This window comes from Orycteropus afer, unplaced genomic scaffold (assembly GCF_000298275.1).
Source record: "Orycteropus afer afer isolate SDZICR_OR568_19922 unplaced genomic scaffold, OryAfe1.0 scaffold00757, whole genome shotgun sequence".
Taxonomy (NCBI): domain Eukaryota; kingdom Metazoa; phylum Chordata; class Mammalia; order Tubulidentata; family Orycteropodidae; genus Orycteropus; species Orycteropus afer.
The window spans coordinates 312,087-331,139 of NW_006922344.1; the positions used below are offsets into that span (position 1 = coordinate 312,087).

General features: G+C 36.5%; 1 protein-coding gene across 1 annotated transcript in view; it reads left to right on the forward strand.

Moving 5' to 3' along the window:
• Positions 1–4,985: 4,985 nt before the first annotated feature.
• PPP4R1 (protein phosphatase 4 regulatory subunit 1) overlaps positions 4,986–19,053 on the forward strand; it is a 73,071-nt gene continuing 59,003 nt past the window's right edge. The window contains exons 1-3 of the mRNA XM_007957551.2: positions 4,986–5,113; positions 7,786–7,892; positions 18,687–18,829. Coding sequence (XP_007955742.1) covers positions 5,055–5,113; positions 7,786–7,892; positions 18,687–18,829 — 309 coding nt within the window. The 5' untranslated portion in view covers positions 4,986–5,054. The remainder of the gene's footprint in view (positions 5,114–7,785; positions 7,893–18,686; positions 18,830–19,053) is intronic.

Sequence of the window (19,053 nt, forward strand, 5' to 3'; positions counted from 1 at the left end):
ATCATTTTTCTTTGAGGTTATCCTGTGATTTATAGTTTTCTCTCCTAGTTTAGAACAGTCCATTCTATCTTGCAACTCTCCTAACTAACTCATTATTTAGAAGTTCTGTAACTACACAGTATTTTCCCTCTTTGGTTTATGGTTCCTCACTTGCCAGTTGATGTCTCTGTTTCCCTGTTTACAATCTTGTAAGCTTATTTTACTTTGGATATATCCGTAGCTGTGGTTTCTGGGTTATGTCATCTTGTGTGTTAATGGTCAGTTGTTATTTGCTATTTTTGTTTCTCTGTTCAAAGGACTCCCTTTACTATCTCTTGTAAGGTTGATCTGGTGTTAACAAATTCCTTTAGTTTCTGCTTGTCTGGAAGTCTTCTAATTTCACCATCATATTTGAGGGACAGTTTAGCCAGGTTTATAATTCTTGGTTGAAAATTTTTCTCTTTCAGAGTTTTACATATACCGTCCTGTTGCTTTCTCGCTTCCATGATTTATGCTGAGAAAGCAGATCTTATTCTTATTGGTTGTCATTTGTAAGCAACTTTTTGTTTTACCCATGCTGCTTTCAGGATTCCTTCTTTGTTTTTGGTTTTGATTAGTTTAATGATACACGTTTTGGTGATTTTCTTTTTGGGGTCTATCCTGTTTGGGGTTCGTTGGACTTCCTGAATGTATATATTCTCATCTTTCGTCATATCAGGGAAGCTCTCTTCCAACAAATCTTGGTCAATTTTCATATTGGTTTTATTTTTCTCTTCCTGTTCTTCAATTCCAATGACACGTAAGTTATTCCTTTTGATGGTATCCCATATGAACCTTAGGCTTTCTTCATTTTGATTTGATCTTTTTTCTGATTGATCCCTTTCCAAAGAAGTATTCAGGTATTTGTCTTCAATCTCATTAATTCTGTCTTCCATTACATCCATTCTACTCCTTTGGCCTTTCAATGTATTATCTAATTCTGACAATTTAGTATTGATCTTCTGGATTTCTGTCTGTAGATTTAGAATCATTTCTAATTTTTCATTTATTTTGTCATTTTTTTCTTGTATTTTCTTCCAAAATTCTTCTAGGGATTTGTTTCTGTTTTCCTTGGTCTGTCTCTCAATCCTTTGAAGAGACCTAAATATAATTCTTTTGAATTCCTTATCAGAGAGTTCCAATGCTGTGTCTTCCTCAGGGATGTGTTCTGTGTCTGTCTCCTGCTCCCTTGTTTCTACCACTTAATCTTCTTTGTGTGGACTGTGATGGTCTTTTGTCTCTGATACATTGTGGCATTGTATTTAGTTCTCTGTTAACTGTTTGTGAAGAGCAGCCAAGGATGAGGCAGGCTCTTTTTTGGTGGTTGTTTATTGTTGGACCATTGGTAGAGAAGGAAGTGGTGGCTCTCACTCAGTAAGTGAAGCTGCAGGAGGTTTGGGTGTAGTTGTGTCATATGTGGACTGTTGCTGTCTTCCACTCAGTTAGAGGAAAATAAAAATTGAATAACCATCAGAAATGTAAAAGCAAATGGACAAAACACACTGTGTAAACACATGGGAACAGTAACCAAAAAAGAAAAAGAGGGGGGGAAATAAACTGCAATATCTGGGGAGAGGGCAATAAGAGAAAAAAGATAGAGGTGAATAATGAAGAAAAAAAGGGAAAAACGCAAAAAGGAAAACAAGGAATGGGATCAACCACGAGAAAGAAAAAAAATTATAACCAGGAACAGGAAAACGAAAAAAAGCTGAAACCTTGAACCTGGGAGGGGAAGAATAAAGAATAATAGTAAAAAGGACAAAAGTGATAGTAGTAATAATAGTAGTTTCAAAACAGACAAAAACAAACTAAAAAACAGAAAACAGAAAGAAAAAAATTGGGGCATGGTGAGGTGGGGCTACCCTGGCTTTGTCTGATCACAAAGACTGGAATGGAATTTCTGCCAGCCCAGCGGTTGGTGGGAGTGAGGGATGGCTGTGTCTCTGTTTACCAAGAGAGTGTGGGGTATAAGAGTAGTAAGGGGAGTGCCGCACCTTTCCAGTCATCCATGTCCAGAATGCTCTTGCAGTTCCTGGCAAGTGGAGCCTGTTGTTAAGTCCCTGGAGTCTGGGAGAACGCTGTTGCTTTAAACATCCATAATGATCCAACCACTTGTAAACATTCAAAATGGCTGCATCCTCCAGATAGGCAAAAAGCCATAGCTCAGTCCTCCTTCCTATCTGCTGCTTCCTCTTTTATCCACTAGCCACCAGAGCAGTCCTCTGTGCAGTCCCTGTCTAGCAGGGCTGATTTTTTAAGTTAATTCTTAGGTCCTCCCATCACTTGGCGGTATCCAAGCTGTCTGTGCCATCAGGATTTCTGCCAGACCTCAGCTTCGTATGTCTCCTTTTTTGGTGTTTTCATTCAAATTCTTCTGCTAGTTGGAGTTTAGTCCACTTCTGTATCCTTCCCTTCAAGGCTCAGGGGTCCAGGATTATCTTCTCTGTCTGTGTTAATTCGTTCCCCCTTTCTTTGTTGAAGAAGGTCTGTGCAGTCTTTCTGCCTATTACACTCTCTTACCTGAACCACCAATTATTTTCTTTTAAAGCCTCACCAGAGAGCACATTTAATGTTCACGTTTCTAGCAACATTCTTTTGCTTGGACCATATGTGCCAGTACCTTAAGATTAAAGAGGCTTTATCTCTAGGGCTCCTTACTTCTTAGTCCTCACCAGAATTATCTCTGACTTTCATAATTTTACCCACAGTCTCTTCAAAGCAATATAGGCTTTTGCTATTAAGCCCCTTAAAACTCTTCAGCCTCTAATCATTACCTAATGCTAAAACCACTTCTACATTGTAGGTATCTGTTAGAGGAGCATCTTACTCTTCTGGTACCAAATTTTATCCTAGTTATCAAGTGCTGCAAATTTGTTAACAATTTATCTTCTCACAGTTTAGGAGACTAGAATTGTGAATTCAGGACATCAGCTCTACAGGAATGTCCTTGTCTCCATTCAACTTTTGTGGGCCTAGTGTCCTTTGGAGATCTCCATGTGTCTTGCCATCAGTCTTCCCTGGGTCTAGGAGATTCTCAGCACAGGAGTGCTTGGCTCAAAAGATGGGTTCTATCCCCTGCCCTTCTTTGTTGGTAGTAGTGAGGTCACTCTTTGCTCACCTCTCTCTCCTTTTGTCTTTTATAGGGTGAAAGATATGACTCAAGACAGCCACACAATATCATGGACTAGCCAAGTTGACACACATTTTTGGGAGGCACATTTTAATCCATGACAGTAGATTAGTATAGCTAAATTAAAACTGTTTGTTGTGTTTGTTTTGTAGTCTCCTTTTAATGGCTTTTGGTTGAGTGTAAATATAGTTTCCTTAGTCTTACTCAGAGTAGTTCTATTAAGATGAGCCTATGTTATACAAATTTACTTTGCAATAGGCAATTTTAAATGCTATGAAAGCAATATATATAATTGGGAATTTGATCAGGAAATGATCAATCTTTTGTGTTACAAGCAGCATTTGGAAGAGTTTCTTGTGTATTATTTTTTTCTTGCAAGCAAAGAGCTGGCACAAAGATAAAAACACTTGTGAGTGATGAATAGATTTATTCATTTCACAAATATTTAAGTGCTTACTATGTTGCAGAAGATATTCTGGTGATAAAGCTTAGAATAAGGGAAAAATCCCTGCCCTTATGAAACCTCTATTCTGTGGTACAGACAAGTAATATAGATCAGATGGTGACAGGTGCTGTGGAGAAGAGTAAAGCAGTTAAGAGGGGTAGAATAAGAAGTGCCAGAAAATGAAAATGAGAAAGAAGTATCTTTGAAAGTTCTTGGGATTTGGGAAAGGCCCTGAAATCCTGCCAGTTAAAGAGCTTTTATTTAAGTCTGATCCATGTACCTTAGCTCTGTATTCCATCTTCATCATTTTTCCATCAGTCATGTTCTTTTGTTCATAGAGCTTGAATTTATTTTTATTTGTTGACTTTTTCTTTTCATTATATAAACATATTTCACATCTTTCTCTTTTAAACATTAGAAACAAACAAAAAGTCTCTTTGCCTTATATACAGTTGTAAATAATCTAATCTGTAATTTGTTATTTTACAGCCACAGTTCTGGGAAGCATATTTTGTACTCTTTGTTTTCACTTCCTTATATTTTTCATTACCTCTTTAATCACGCTACTTTGGCTTGTCTGCTTTCATACCACCGAGAATTGGCCTTGTTAAGTGCACTAAGTATACCCCAGTGTGTCACAGAAGTACCAAATTCAGTGAGCACCTTTCTGTTTTTGTTATTGACTCCTTTGGCAGTAGATGCTATTTAATCACATCTTCAGCTTCACTGCTTATTAATTCCTTTGAAACCATTACCTTCTGTTTAGTTTTTAGCCACTCTTTCTTGGTCTTCTCTTAGAGCTTGAATGGGTTTCTGTTGTTGTAGTTTGTTGTACATACCTTCCTTTACAGTTGTTTATTCAATAGAATATTATTTTTTTGAAGGCAGAGACTGTAGGGTTTTTGCTGTTGTTTCCCATATCCAGCCTAATACTTGTCACATAATGTACCTAATATTTTTCAGTTAAAATAAATACACTAATGGTTTTAGCTTTCCCATATTGAATCACTTTGTATTAGCTTTCTCTTCTACATTGCAGGATTGCGGTGATATATTGCATTGTATCACTGTTGGAATTTTTATTCATTTACAAGTTAGTAGTGTTTTGATTAAAAGTATAAGTTGTCAAGACTCTAATCACTCTGTTTCCCCCATACTCAGTTTCTGTAGCCTCTGACCCTTATGCTTTTAGGACCAGTAAAAAAATATCTATAGAAAAAGGAGAGGAAGTACCCTTCATGTTGACTTCTGGATTCCTTCTCTTGTGATTCTTTGTACCACTTCAGAAACATCAGGGACAGTTCTATTCATGCTGCGTCAGACAGGCAAGGGGTACTTTTTAGTTTCAAAGTGTTATAAGGAGTATTTCTGATGTCTCTGATAGTTGGTGTGGATGACTACAGCTCAGAGTCTGATGTGATTATTATACCTTCAGCCCTGGACTTTGTCTCACAAGATGAAATGTTGACGCCATTGGGAAGGTTGGACAAGTATGCTGCAAGTGAGAACATATTTAACAGGTATGTGCATATTCTTTTAATTACAGGGGAAGTGGAAGGATAGTTTTTATTACATGAATTTTGGTAGAGAAAAATAAAATTATCTAATTTAAAGAGGTATTATTAACATGTACAATCTGAGTCTCCAAGTTCTGTTAATAATCACAGGTATGGCCTGTTTTATACTTGCTTACTCTTTGATTCTAGTAGCACTTCCTTTACTTTTTGTTGGGGAGGTGAAAACAAAAACACCTGCTTTTTTTACATTTACATAATTTTGTGTTAATTCATTATTGCAGAGTCTATCATTCATTTAGCCTGTTATGTATGTGCCAGGTGGTGTTCCAGGGGATTAGAGCCTAATTCAGTATTTCTCCTGTTACGGCCCCCAGCCCACCTGTGTCAGACTTCTTTGGAAGTAAAAAATAAAAATCTTTACTCAAAATATTTGAGTATAGATGTATATAATTCATATTAGTGTATTTAAAAAAAAAGTAAAGATAACATTTTGTATAATGAAGAATGAATTATATTTCATTATGATGATAATTGAAGGGTACTGTTTAAAATGAGTGTTGATTGACCTTAGAAAAATTTGCCAAGTCAGGTAGAAAAAAGTATTTTGGTAAAAATTCAGTCTCATCTTGTTAAAATAAAATCACTACTTGCATTTACCACTCAGGAAAGTAAGTACTTAGTTAAAAAAATAAAATAATAAGAAAAATGTCTCTTTTTTTTTTTTAAGAACTTGTTTTACATTCAACATTACGTGTACATTTAGTTTCATTCCCCATTTACCATGTCCAACCCTAACCCAATCTCCTCCCCTCCCTATCCTGTAACTCTCCCCCTGTGCCCCTCATATTTATGCACTGCTGTTTGTCCTGCATTTCCTCAATTTGAATGTTGGTCCTCTGATGTCCCGTGGTCTGTTGCTCTAAGGGATGTATTACCATAGAGTATGTGGGTGCGTCATCCTGTGTTGAGTGGTCTACATGTACATCTTTTTAACTCTTGGGTTGAGAGCCAGCCCCTGGGGGTGTGTTTTATTCCAGGCACAGAATGTATTCCAGGGCCATAGTATTGGGGGTCTCGCCAGATTTCATCTGACCAGTAATTCTGGTCATTATTGAGTTTTTGGATTTTGTTCCACATTTTCTCTCCCACTCTATCCAGGATCTCCAAATTTGATCCTTTCCTGAGTGGTTTGCATTGGTAGCTGGGCATCATCTAGTTCTTCTGGTCTCAAGGGCCATCATGTCCTAGGGCTGATTGCTTCCAAATGCCCTTGTTGTGGTTTTTTTTTTTTTTTTTGGTTGGTTTTACGTTCTTCTTCGTTTCTGACACTAGGAGGCTGCCACTTGAAAGCTTTTAAGACCCCAGTTGCTACTCACCAATGTAGGATGTAGAACAAGGCTTTTATGTATTTTGTTGTGCCAATTGAGTCTGGTGTCCCCCAGTACTATGGTCCTGAGGTAGTAGATCTATTGGATCTCTCTCCCACAGTGTCTGGGTGTCTGTGAGGGATTCCTCTGTGTCTGTCTTCTATTGTTTCTGTAAGGATTGCAGGTATTTTGTATCACTGGTGTCTGTGCAAGATTAGACTTAGCTGAATCTATTCTTGGTCTCGAGTACACCTTTGTTCACTGACCCCTATCTGATCATCTCAGGTGTTTATGTGTTTATCTATAGCCTGGTGTTTGGTGTTAATGGCAGCGCAGTATTGTGGACACATTGGTTGATATTAGCATCTGTTGTCTATCTTTTATGTGCACAATTCGGTGTCCTTCCGTTTCCTAATGTTATCATGGTGGTCACAGATCCTTCCCGTGTATCCCTCCCCCTACCTACGTCAGCGTGTAGGCCCCAACTAGCCCGAAATTAATCCCTCCCCTTCCTCCCCATCCCAGTAACCTACTGAGTAAGTTTCCTTTCCCATTCAAACCCTTCTCTGTCTTTTTACAGTAATGGGCTCATTCAGTACTTGCCTTTCTGCAATTGACTTATTTCACTTATCATAATGTCCTCGGGGTTCATCCACATTGTGAGATGATTTGCATATCCCTCATTGTTCTTTAATGTTCTCTTTAATGTAGCATAATATTCCATTGTGTGTATATGCCATAATTTGGTTATCCACTCATTCTTTGATGGGCATTTAGGTTGTTTCCATGTCTTTGCTCTAGGGAATTGTGCTGCAGTGAACATAGGTGTACATAAGTCTGTTCGTGCGCTATCTCTCACCACTTTAGAATGTATTCCTAGTAATGGAATTACTGGGTCAAATGGTACTTCTGTTTTCAGTTTTTTAAGGAAACACCATACCGTTTGTCACAATGGTTGTACCATTTTACGATCCTACCAGCAATGCACAAGAGTTCCAATCTTTATGCAACCTCGCCAGCATTTGTTATTTTCTGACCTGTTGAACTTTGCTGTTATTGCTGGGGTGAGATCATATCTCATTGTTTTGATTTGCATCTCTCTAATGATTAATGATCACAAGCAATTTCTTATGTGTTCTGTTGGCTGCCTGTATATCTTCTTTGGTGAAGTGTCTGTTCAAGTCTTTTGCCCATTTGTGAATTGGGTTATTTGTCTTTTTGATGTTGAGGTGTTGAAGAAATGTCTGTCTTTTAAAGTTCTAAATGTTAATTACTGATCCTGCTGAATATTTTGTGATTTTCTTATAGACAAATGGTGGCCCGGAGTTTGCTGGATACCTTGAGGGAAGTCAGCGATGATGAGAGAGATTGTATTGCTGTTTTGGAAAGAATTAGCAGATTAGCTGATGATTCAGGTATGTATTTATGTAGGGAAAGCAGACTTTCCCAATTTTTTAACATTTGGTTTCTTTTAGCAGATTTGTCTAAAAACTAGTGAAAAGATTAGTGTTATATGGAAAGATAAATAAATTATCAAATCCTTCAGTAATAACAAGGAAAAACAAAGCAAAAAAACTATTGCTAAGACCTGGACGTTGTATAATAGGCCCATTTAGTTTAATTTTTCTCTTAAAAAAATGTAAGATCTTTGCTTTATATCATGTATGTTAATATTTTAGGAGTAGCAATCTTTTAAAAATAATTATAGAATAAATTAAAAGGGATGAAGAGGAGTTTTTTTTTTTTTAGGCAATATAATAAGTAAATGGTTTCTTTCTGTAGGCTATCTCATCAAAAATATGCATCACCCATTTTGTAAAATTAAAGCTGATTTGTTTCCAAAGTGAAAATAGGAGGTCTGCTTAAGACAGGTAAATTTCCAGTCAAAAACTGGGCAGAGAACATGAACAGACACTTCAAAGAGGATGTTCAAGTGAACAACTGATACATTAAAAGATGCTCAACGTCAGAGAAATGGAAATCAAAACCACAATAAGACACCATTTCACTCCCATTAAGATGGCTAAGATTTTTTTTTTTTTAATAAAATAACCAGGGATGTGGAAAAATTGAAACTCTCATCTATTGCTGGTGGGAATACCATTGTGGAAGATAGTCTGCCAGCTCCTCAAAAAACTAGAGGTATAGGTGTTATATGACCCAGCAATTCTAGTCCTAGATATATATCCCATGAATATATACAAATAACACAAGCAGACATATGCATACCTGTGTTCATTACAGTACTATTCCCATAGTTAAGAGATAGAAACAGCCTAAGTACCTGTCAGTGGATGAATGGGTAAGTAAAATGTGGCACATATGTACAGTGATGCAGAAGAATGAGTTCCTAAAACATCTTGGAACATGGATGAACCTGGAGGACATTATACTGAGTGAAATAAAAAGCAAATATGGTATGTTCTCACTTTTATGAAATGACATGAACAGGCAAATATACAGAAGTATTCTTCAGTGCTTACTGGAGACGGGAGTGGAAGAGGATTCACTGTAGATAGTAGACGAGTAGTATTTTTGGTGCTGGAAAAGGTAACACCAAATGAGGGTGAAGTCTGCACAGCTTGATGAAGGTAAACAATGTCACTAAAATGTAAACAAGAAGAAAAGACCTTTTAATAATTGTTATGAAGGTTGGGCAATCTAGTTCCATAGTGATACCACCTCGGAAGCCCAAGGAGGGATCACTGTGAGTTGGATACAAGTCCACGGCAGTGAATTTGGTTTTGGTTTGGTTTATGACATATAATTTTGAAACAATGACAATAACCTAAAAATATATAGGCAGGTATATATGTATGTATATAGACCAGTATATATACAGATATGTGTCATGGATTGAATTGTATTCCCCACAATTATGTCAACTTGGCTGGGCCATAATTTTCAGTGATTGGTAGCTCTGTAATGATATAACCATGCCCCATGCTGTGATCTGATGTGGTCAACCAGTCAGATGTAAGGGGTTGGGTGGGAGGGTTGTATGCAATATCCTTAATCAAGTCACAACCCTGATTCAATGTAAAGGGAATTTCCTGGAGTATGGCCTTCATCAGTTTTTATCGTACAAGAGATAAAAGGAGGGAGAATCAAGCAGAGAGTGGGGGAACTACTATGGGACCTGTGGGAGCTGTGGTGGCATAGTGCCTAAGGCATTTGACTGCTAAACAGCAGGCTGGTGGTTGAAACCCACCAGCCACTCCTGGGAAGGAAGACTTGGCAATCTACTTCTGTAGAGATACCACCTCAGAAACCCAAGGAGGGGGTTGCTATGAATTGGAACTGGCTTGATAGTAGTGAGTGATGGGACTTATTACCACCAAGAGAGAAGAGCTGAGAACAGAGCACATCCTTTGGACCCAGAGTCTTTCCTCTTAGAACCTCCTACACCCAAGGAAAGATTGATGTCAAGACACATGGTGATCTCTAAGGAATGCCAGGCCTATAGATGCTAAAAGGAGAAAAGGACTTTGCTTCTCACCTGTGAGCCAACAGGGAGAGAAAGCCTTCCCTTGGAGCTGGGATCCTGAATTTGGACTTCTACCCTCCTCAAATTGTGAGAGACTAAATTTATTTGTGAAAGCCATTCCCTTGTGATATTTCTGTTACTGCAGCATTAGTTAATTAAGACAGAATTTGATATCTGGAGTGGTTTGCTGTCTAACAGATAGATGGAAGCAGTTTCGGAATTGGGTAATGAGTAGAAGCTTGAAGAATGTTAACCACATACCAAATACCTCATCAAATTGGTTTCCTGGGTTTGAAGGATTGGCATCATCGTCTTGTGGGACCTCTCATTCATTTGGCATGATATAATACAGTTCATAAAGTTCATGTTCTACATCCTGATTTGTAGAGTGGTATCTGGGGTCTTAAAAGTTTATGAGCAACCATCTAAGATATAACTGTTGGTCTCTACTCATACACAGCAAAAGAGAAGAAAACCCAAGATTCAGAGAAGAAAATCTGTAGGACTAATAGTCTACACCAACCACAGCCTCATCTACCCTGAGATGAGAACTAGATGATGTATAGCTACCTCTACTGGCTCCTTGGCCCAGGGCCACATAGATGTTCCTGATAGAAAAAGAGAAAACTGTGGAAAAGAACCTCAAATTCCTTTTAAAAATAAGTAAAAACTACTGGACTAGTTAAGACTGGGGGACTCTTCAAGACTATTTCCCTGGGATACCCTTAAACCTTTAACCAACACTAGCCCCTGGCGTCATCTTTTAGCTAAATAACAGACTGGGTCATGAAATAAAATGAATACTGTGCTCCTTTCAAAAATCATCTCTTTGATACCAGATGGTTGACAATAACTTTAAAACAAAAATGAGAATGTAAGGGAGCAGAGAAACTAGAGTAATGGAAAGAGAACAACCAGAATAGAAGTCTTGAGAATATTCACATTGTGAATCATGTAAACAATGTCACTGAACAGTTTGTGTTTAGAATTTATTGAACGGGAACCTAAACTTCTGTGTAAATCTTTACTGAAATCACAGTAAAATACTATTTTTTGAAAAGAAAAAGATAAACTTAATTTGAGGCTTCCCAAGCATTGATGTTGATACTAAGTTTTCAGCACTTTTTTATACTTGAGTTTGGAAGTAGTTAAAAAATATATATATATTTTATGCCTATTACAACTTTTATTAAATGTATTATGTTTTGATCTCTGACAAACTTTTTTGGCATGTCATCAAGTCTTTTAATTTTTCATTATGCAAATCTTCTGATAAGCAACTCAGTTTATAGGAATATGTTTATTATTTATGTAAGCCTTAATTATTTTTATTTTTGTATAGGATAGAAAGAACATCTGTAAGTTTACTTCTAATCTCCCTCATGATAGTGTTTTTTGTACATAATTGCTTATATATATGTTTGTTCTGGAATGGTTTTAAGAGGGTCCCATTAGGTATAATTTTTACTTAGTTTATTTTTTCATTATTAGGAATATAGCAGTTTAACTTAAACTTGTGACTCTTGCAGCTTATTATGATTATTCCTTTCTTAGTAAAGACATAGATATCTTTAAGGAGAGATGTATTTATATGAATGAAAAGTAAATTATCTCTTACTTGTTTACTAACTATACTTTTTTTAATAAATGTATAAATTTTTATTTTATACATGTCTTTACACATTCTCAGATTGTTAAGTTCATGATAAATGTCTCTATTGACATTTACACTTTCCATTCATTCAGTCAGCATAAAACTGTAATCTGTGCCAAGTTCTAGATTAGATACTAGACCAGTTTCTAAAATGAGTAAGAATTCTTGTCATAGAATTAATGGTGAATGCAACCAACATGTAAAGAATAAATTATAATAGAGAGGATTGGGGCTGGAATCTGAGTTAGATTTACTAGGATGATGAGTTACGGAAAGGAATAGAGCATACCCAGTCAAGGGAATAAGGGAGCTCTGGTAGCATAGTGCCTAAGGCACTTGACTGCTAACCAGAAGGCTGGTGGTTCAAATCCACCAGCCACTCCTCAGAAGGAAGATGGGGCAATCTACTTCCGTAGTGATACTGCCTTGGAAATCCAAGGAGGGATCGCTATGAGTTGGGTCCAACTCGACGGCACATAACTACAACAACAACAATGGTCAAGGGGATAGTGGCCCATTTGGTCATCGTTGAGGAGCCTGCTACATCGTTTAGGAAAATGAGGCTGTTAAATAAAGTAGTAGGTGAGAGCTAAACTGTAAAGGCTTATAATATGCTGTGCTGTTGTTGTTGTTGTTGTTATGTGCCGTCGAGTCGGCCCCGACTCATAGCGACCCCTCCTTGGGTTTCCGAGGCAGTATCACTACGGAAGTAGGATTGCCCAACCTTCCTTCCGAGGAGTGGCTGGTGGGTTTGAACCGCCAGCCTTCTGGTTAATAGTCAAGTGCTTTAGCCACTATGCTACCAGAACTCCTATGCTCCTATGCTGTGCTAGAGAGTCCATTTTTTGTGATTTAGAACAATCATGCAGTTGTATGGATTGACTTGAAAAAGATAAAGACCAGTTAGGAGACTGTTAATTGTCATGAGTACAAATAAGAGGAATTGAAGTATTAGGGAGGAATTCTAGAGCTACCTTAATGATTGAAGAAGTGAAGAAAGAGGGAGGAGTTACCCTGAAGGTTTCTAACTTGATAGGCTGGGTTGATTATGATATTGTTGATAAAAGATATACAACTCTAAAGTTAATGATATATCCATTCTCATAAAGGAACAAGGAAATTAAAACCTTTAAATCTTTCTTCTGCTTTATCTTTTATCAATTTGATTTTTTCTATCCCTTAAATTTATAATCCATATTATTTTATTTTATATAGTTCTTGTTTAGATTTACTATTGAGCTTTCCTGTTTTAAGGTGCTCTGGTGGTATAGTGGGTAAGGCATTTGTTTGGTAACCACAAGGTCAGCAGTTCAAACCCACCAGCTGCTCCATGGGAGGAAGATGAGGCAAACTACTTACGTAAAGATTTGCAGCCTTGGAAACCCAACGGGGTTCGCTGTGAGTCAGAATCTACGCAGTTGCAGGGATTTTGGTTTCCTGTTATAGTCCTCATTAATATATCTTTTATTCTGCTCTTTCCTGGTATAGTTTCTTATTTCTGAAAGGACTTCTATCTATTGAAGAGGGTCTGGTAGTGACATACTTCTTTTCCTTTATCTGAAAGTGTGTTTATTTCACCATTATGTTTAAATTATCATTTATAGTAAGTATAGAAATCTAGTTGGTAGTTTTGATATTATGTTATTTGGTATTTGATAATAATCATTTAATAGTATTGTCTGCTTTCATTACTTGAGGAATTTGGTAACCTAATTTTGTATCTTTGTAGTTAACATTATTTTTTATTTCTCGATTAATTTTAAGATCTTTATTCCTTGATGTTGTGCAGTTTCACTACGATGTATTCAGGTATAGATTTATTTTTATTTATTTTATTCAGGATTTGCCTTGCTTCTTGAATTCAAGGACACTTGCCTTTCCATCAGTTACAGGAAAATTTCAACCATTAACATTTTGAATATTGCCTCTTTCCCATCTTAAGGTCCTTTTTTTTCCTTCTTCTAAAGTTGTTTTGCTCTTATAGGTAGTTTTTATGTGGTTCAGAAAACAGTACTGTTAGATAAATTTATTGTATTTTCTATGACTCTTAACTGCTCTTAAATTTCAGCCCTTAGTTCTGACTTCTGTGTTTTTCATTTTGGTATCTCCATTTTTCATTTCAAAGAGTTTTGTGTGCTTTGTTTTCAGATCATGTTTTTCTTAATAGGCTTTTTTCTCAGTTATATTTCCATTTATTATGCCTCTAAAATAGAATGTTTAAAATGATGATAACTGCTAGAGATTTATAATGAATGACTGAAATTGGTGTTATAATACATAATACTTCTCAGTTGTGTTAATCATTTTGCTCCTGAGGCATTTTTTTGTTTTGTTTTGTAAGCTCCTCTTTAATAGCTCTTCACAGGAATTTGGTATTTACTTCAGCCTTCATTGTAGGATTGTCCCTCAAGTTGTTTTGAGCTGTTCTAGACTCAGGGTTGTTATCAACTAGGAGTAAATGTTGCGTGTGTGTGTGTGTGTAGTGTGTGTGTTTAGGGAGCAGGAGCGGTTGTCCCAGTATGCCTGAATGTATAGTTTTGGAACCTAACTAGTTCCAAGAGTATAATAAACCTAGGGTTTTAGAAATAACATATTTGAAGCAGATGTTTTTATTCTTTTTGTATTGACTCTAACATACTACAAAAAGCACATGAAATCTAAAAATAGAACTCAACTGAAGTTATCACAGAATTAATGCCATGTAATTAATACTCAGATTAAAAAATAGAACTAACATCCCAGAAACCTTTTTAGTGTACTTCCTAATTGTCCCATCCCTCTTCCCTAAAGGTAATCACCATCTGACCACTAAACTATAAATTAGTTTGCCTGCCTGAACTTTGTATGGAACTATAATTCACGTTTGCTCTTGTGTCTGGATTCTTTATATTTCTGAAATTCATCCATGTCGCATGTAGTTATTTTTGTTGATTTTTCTCTTTCGTCATTTACTAGTTTGTTGTATGACTATAAGCCAAAAACAAAAAACCAAACTCACTGCCATTGAGTCGAGTCCAACTCAGCGACCCCCATTGGGTTTTCCGAGGTGATACATCTATGTGGTAGTAGATTGCCCCATCTTTCCTTGCACAGAGCAGCTGGTAGGTTTGAACTGCCAACCTTCTCGTTAGTAGTCAAATACCTTAAGCAATATATTTATCCATTGTTCTGCTAACGGACTTATGGACTGCTTTCAGCATTAGGTTCTTAATGCTGCTCTGAGCAAAGGACTCACTTGGCATCCATGTGCATGCATTTCTGTAGGTGAACACTTAGAAGTGGAGCTAGGAGATCATAGAATATACATATATGCATCTTCAATAGATACGTTGCAGAATTTTTGAAGTTGTATACTGTTCTATAGACCTACAGCAGTATGTGAGGGTTCCTTTTGTTCCATATCTTCACTAACACTTTATTTTAAATTTTGCCAAAAGGGAATGGATAGGTGTGTGGTGGTATCTCACTGTGGTTTTAGTTTACATTTCCTCAGTGACCAAAGAACTTGAGCACCTGATTATATGCTTTTCATACCCTGTTTTTGAAGTGTCTATCCAAGTCTCTTGCTACTTCCCTCCTCTTTTTCTTTTCTTTTCTTTTTTTTTTTTTTGATAGTCTCTTTCTTACAGATTTGCAAGAATTCTTAATATATTCTGGATATGAGCCCTGTGGTATTACATGTCTTATAGGTACCTTTTTCACTCTGTAGCTTGTCTTTTCACACTCTTAGTGGTGCTTCTTAAAGAGATGTTCTCTCTCTTTTTTTAAAATATATTAGAAGGAGAGCTGCTGCATTGTAAATTTTGGTCAATGACATGAGACAAAGTATATGTGAACTGCTGTATGAAAAGTGAATTTACTCTGTAAATCTTCACCCAAATCCTAAAAAAAAAAAAAAAAAAAACTTAAAAAAAAAAAAATATATTAGTGAAAGTTTACAAAGCAAATTAGGTTCCCATTTGACAATTTCTATACAGTTTAGTAATGGTATTAGCTACATTTTTCAGTGTGTCAGCATTCTCTTAAATTGCATTCTGGTTGTTTCATTTCCAGCGCTCTAGTTTCCCTACCCTCTTACCTTCTCATCTTTGCTTTAGAGTGATTGTTGACTTTTTGGTCTCATAATGGTGGTATTTTAATGTACTTATTCATAGGTAATATCCTTTATTTTGTGTGTTACCTTACTATTTGCTAAAAGGTGACTTAGGGATAGTTTCCATTCACAGTTTAAAGAGTAACTCAGGGTGATAGTCTCAGGGAGTTGTCTGGTCCCCACTAGTCTGGTAAATTTGGATTTTGTTAAGAATTTGAGTTTTGTTCTGTATTTTCCTCCCATTCTTTCAGGGTCCGCCTGTTGTGGTCATGATCAGAATGGTCAATAGTGGTAGCCAGGCACCATGTAGTTGAGAAGTGCTCTTTTATGGGTAGTGCAGTTTATGCTTTGTTTAAAAATTTTTCTCTAAAGTCATGGGTATTTTCTCCTGTATTATCTAATCTAGACACCTTATTGTTTTTGGCTTTGGCATTTAGATTTATATTCTACCTGTACTTATTCTTGTGTATGGTATGAAGTAGGGAGCAAGTTTTATTTTGTTTCTTTTTTAAATAAGGATAGCCAGTAGACTTGGCACCATTTGTTGGGGAGACCACCTTTTACCTCTGTTGTTCTGCAGTGATAACTTTTTTTTTTTTTTTTTTAATTTTTTTGTTGTGATTTGGGTGAAAGGTTATAGAGCAAATTTATTTTCTATACAGCAGTTCATACACCCTTTGTTTCATATACACTTTGTTTCATGACAGTTGACTGCAATTCCCCACAGTGTAACAGCTCTCTCCCCACTTCCTCCCTGTATTTACCTCTCCCCTGTGTCTGTCCTTCCTATGCATGTCTGCCCCCTGAGCTATCTCCCTGTACAAATACTGCCTTTCTGTTCTCCCGTGATACATCCTTCTAAGAAGTGTATCTACCCTATGTAAATGTTCACCCTACATGCCTGTCTGTTGTTTGACTGCAAGCTGGAGGAGTGAGTTCGAGACCTGAAGGCTAACTAGGGGCCATAGTCTTGGGGGTTGTAGGGATAACTTTTAATAAATCAGTTGACCATGTGTGTGTGGGTCTGTTTCTGAACTCTTATCTTGTTCCATTAGTCTATTTGTCTAAGTAGGACTTTGATGAAGAAAGTAAGAAAAGGTACTGATTTCATTCTTACTGAAACTATGACTTATAACCTTCTTTTGCTTCAAATAAATATGTAAATGATCAGATTCAATGTTAATCTAGCAAATTCAACATCATTGAAAAGAGTAGAGGTTGTTCTACTTTCTTGTGGGGAGGGGAATTTACATTTTTATTCTTCAGAACAGAAGTATTCTATTTTGCTCACATAATGTCTTAGTTTAAATGGTACAACAGTGTAATTATAATTCCTAGTATTGATGTGTTGATAACATTTTGGCTTTGTAAAATATTAGTATATTTTCTATTGATACTTACATTAATTTCTGTTTGTTGAAGTCTAAAGTCCTACAGGGCACATTTGTGCATATTTACCTTGTTGTTAGGTGCAGTGAAATTGTTACTGACTCACAGGGCTGCTGTGATATTTACCTTCTGATAACTTCAGTGATGTGATTGTTACTGTTGTGTGCTGTTGAGTCGATTTTGACTCACAGTGACCCTATAGGACGGGATATAACTGCCTTATGTTGTTGTTACATGCCGTCAAGTCGGACCCGACTCACAGCGACCCCTCCTTGGGTTTCCGAGGCAGTATCGCTACGGAAGTAGATTGCCCCATCTTCCTTCTGAGGAGTGGCTGGTGGATTTGAACCGCCAGCCTTCTGGTTAGCAGTCAAGTGCCTTAGCCACTATGCTACCAGAGCTCCCAACTGCCTTATAGGGTTTCCTAGGTTATATTCACCGAGGAGAGGTCAACTCTTTCTCTCACAAAGCAAGTAGTAGATTTGAATCTCTAACCTTTCATATAGCAGCTTAGCACTTAACCAATGCCCCACCAGGGCTCTTTGATTAGGATCATTAATAGAGACCAGACTTCTGATTAGGTCTAGTGTAATGACTTGTTACTGATAATATCTGTGTGTTTTAATCACTTGCATTTCTTCCATGAATTGAGTATTTGTAGCCTTATTTTCTTTCGTGTGTTCATTTGAGCAATGGGTTTTTTGTGTATTTTAGTTACTAATAGCTTGTTACACATGTATTTCCTCCCAAGCTGTCATGTATAATAGTGTCTGTTGTTTATAGTGAAGTTTCCATAAAGTGAAATTAGTTGGTTTCTGTGTTTTGTTTGTTTTGGACATGCTTCATACCTCAGGAGTGAACATTTGAAAAATACTATATTTTAGTGCTTTCAATCTTTAGTTTTTACAAAGTTGAGAATTTTAATTCATCTAAAATTTATGTATGATGCAGAGTAGAAATCTTACTCTTTTTTTTTTTTTTTTTAATAAAGCTAACTGATTTTCCCACCATTATGTATTAGAAAGTTTATTGTTTTGAAACTCAGAGATTTGAAATGCCATAGTTCTCACATTAAGATTTGCCATAAATAGTTTTTAGGGTTTTTTTGTTGTTGGTGGTGGTGGTGGTGGTGGTGGTGGTGGTAGTCTTCTTTATTATTCACTCACCCCTTTTAGTCTTAGTTAAATATAACTAAGTCTGACTAAATAGATATTAGAAACCAGTCCTTATTACTTGTTCTATGAGATTCTTAAATAGTAGAAAGTGTACAAATAATGTCATATTGCCATGTTGTAGTATTGAGTGGAATATCAGACACTTAACACAGTGTGGCACAATGTAGTTGATGAGTAAAAATGCATTTTAAGAAACAAATGCATACTACGTGAATACCATGAACCATAGATGCTTGGGGTGAAGTTAGGCCCTCCTTTCATTCATGAAAAGGTTTGCAATTATATTACATTTTTGTAAGCCCTTTTTGTAAGTTGAATATGAAAGTCCAAAGCTTTCCTAAGTAATCTGAAGCCCAGGTAAAGATTTTCTGATTGTGGGAAAATTTGCTCACATTTCTGTTATTTTAATAGAACCAACTGTGAGAGCGGAGCTGATGGAACAGGTGCCTCATATTGCATTGTTTTGTCAAGAAAACCGACCTTCAATCCCATATGCTTTTTCCAAATATTTACTCCCTATTGTGGTTAGATATCTCGCAGACCAGAATAATCAGGTAAGAGTTCTATTTACATGTTCTCAAAGAAAATTTATGCCATATATTGTATGTAGCCTTAGTGGCCTCATTTGAATGTTTTTTCCCTTTGATCACATTATTGTTTTTCAGAAATGACGATTTTTTTGTCTTCGACAATATGTATTGACAGTCTGTGAAGTCTAGCAAGTCTTTTCTAATGACATTACTGATGATAGATAGGAACTGCACTCTTTTTTTTTTTT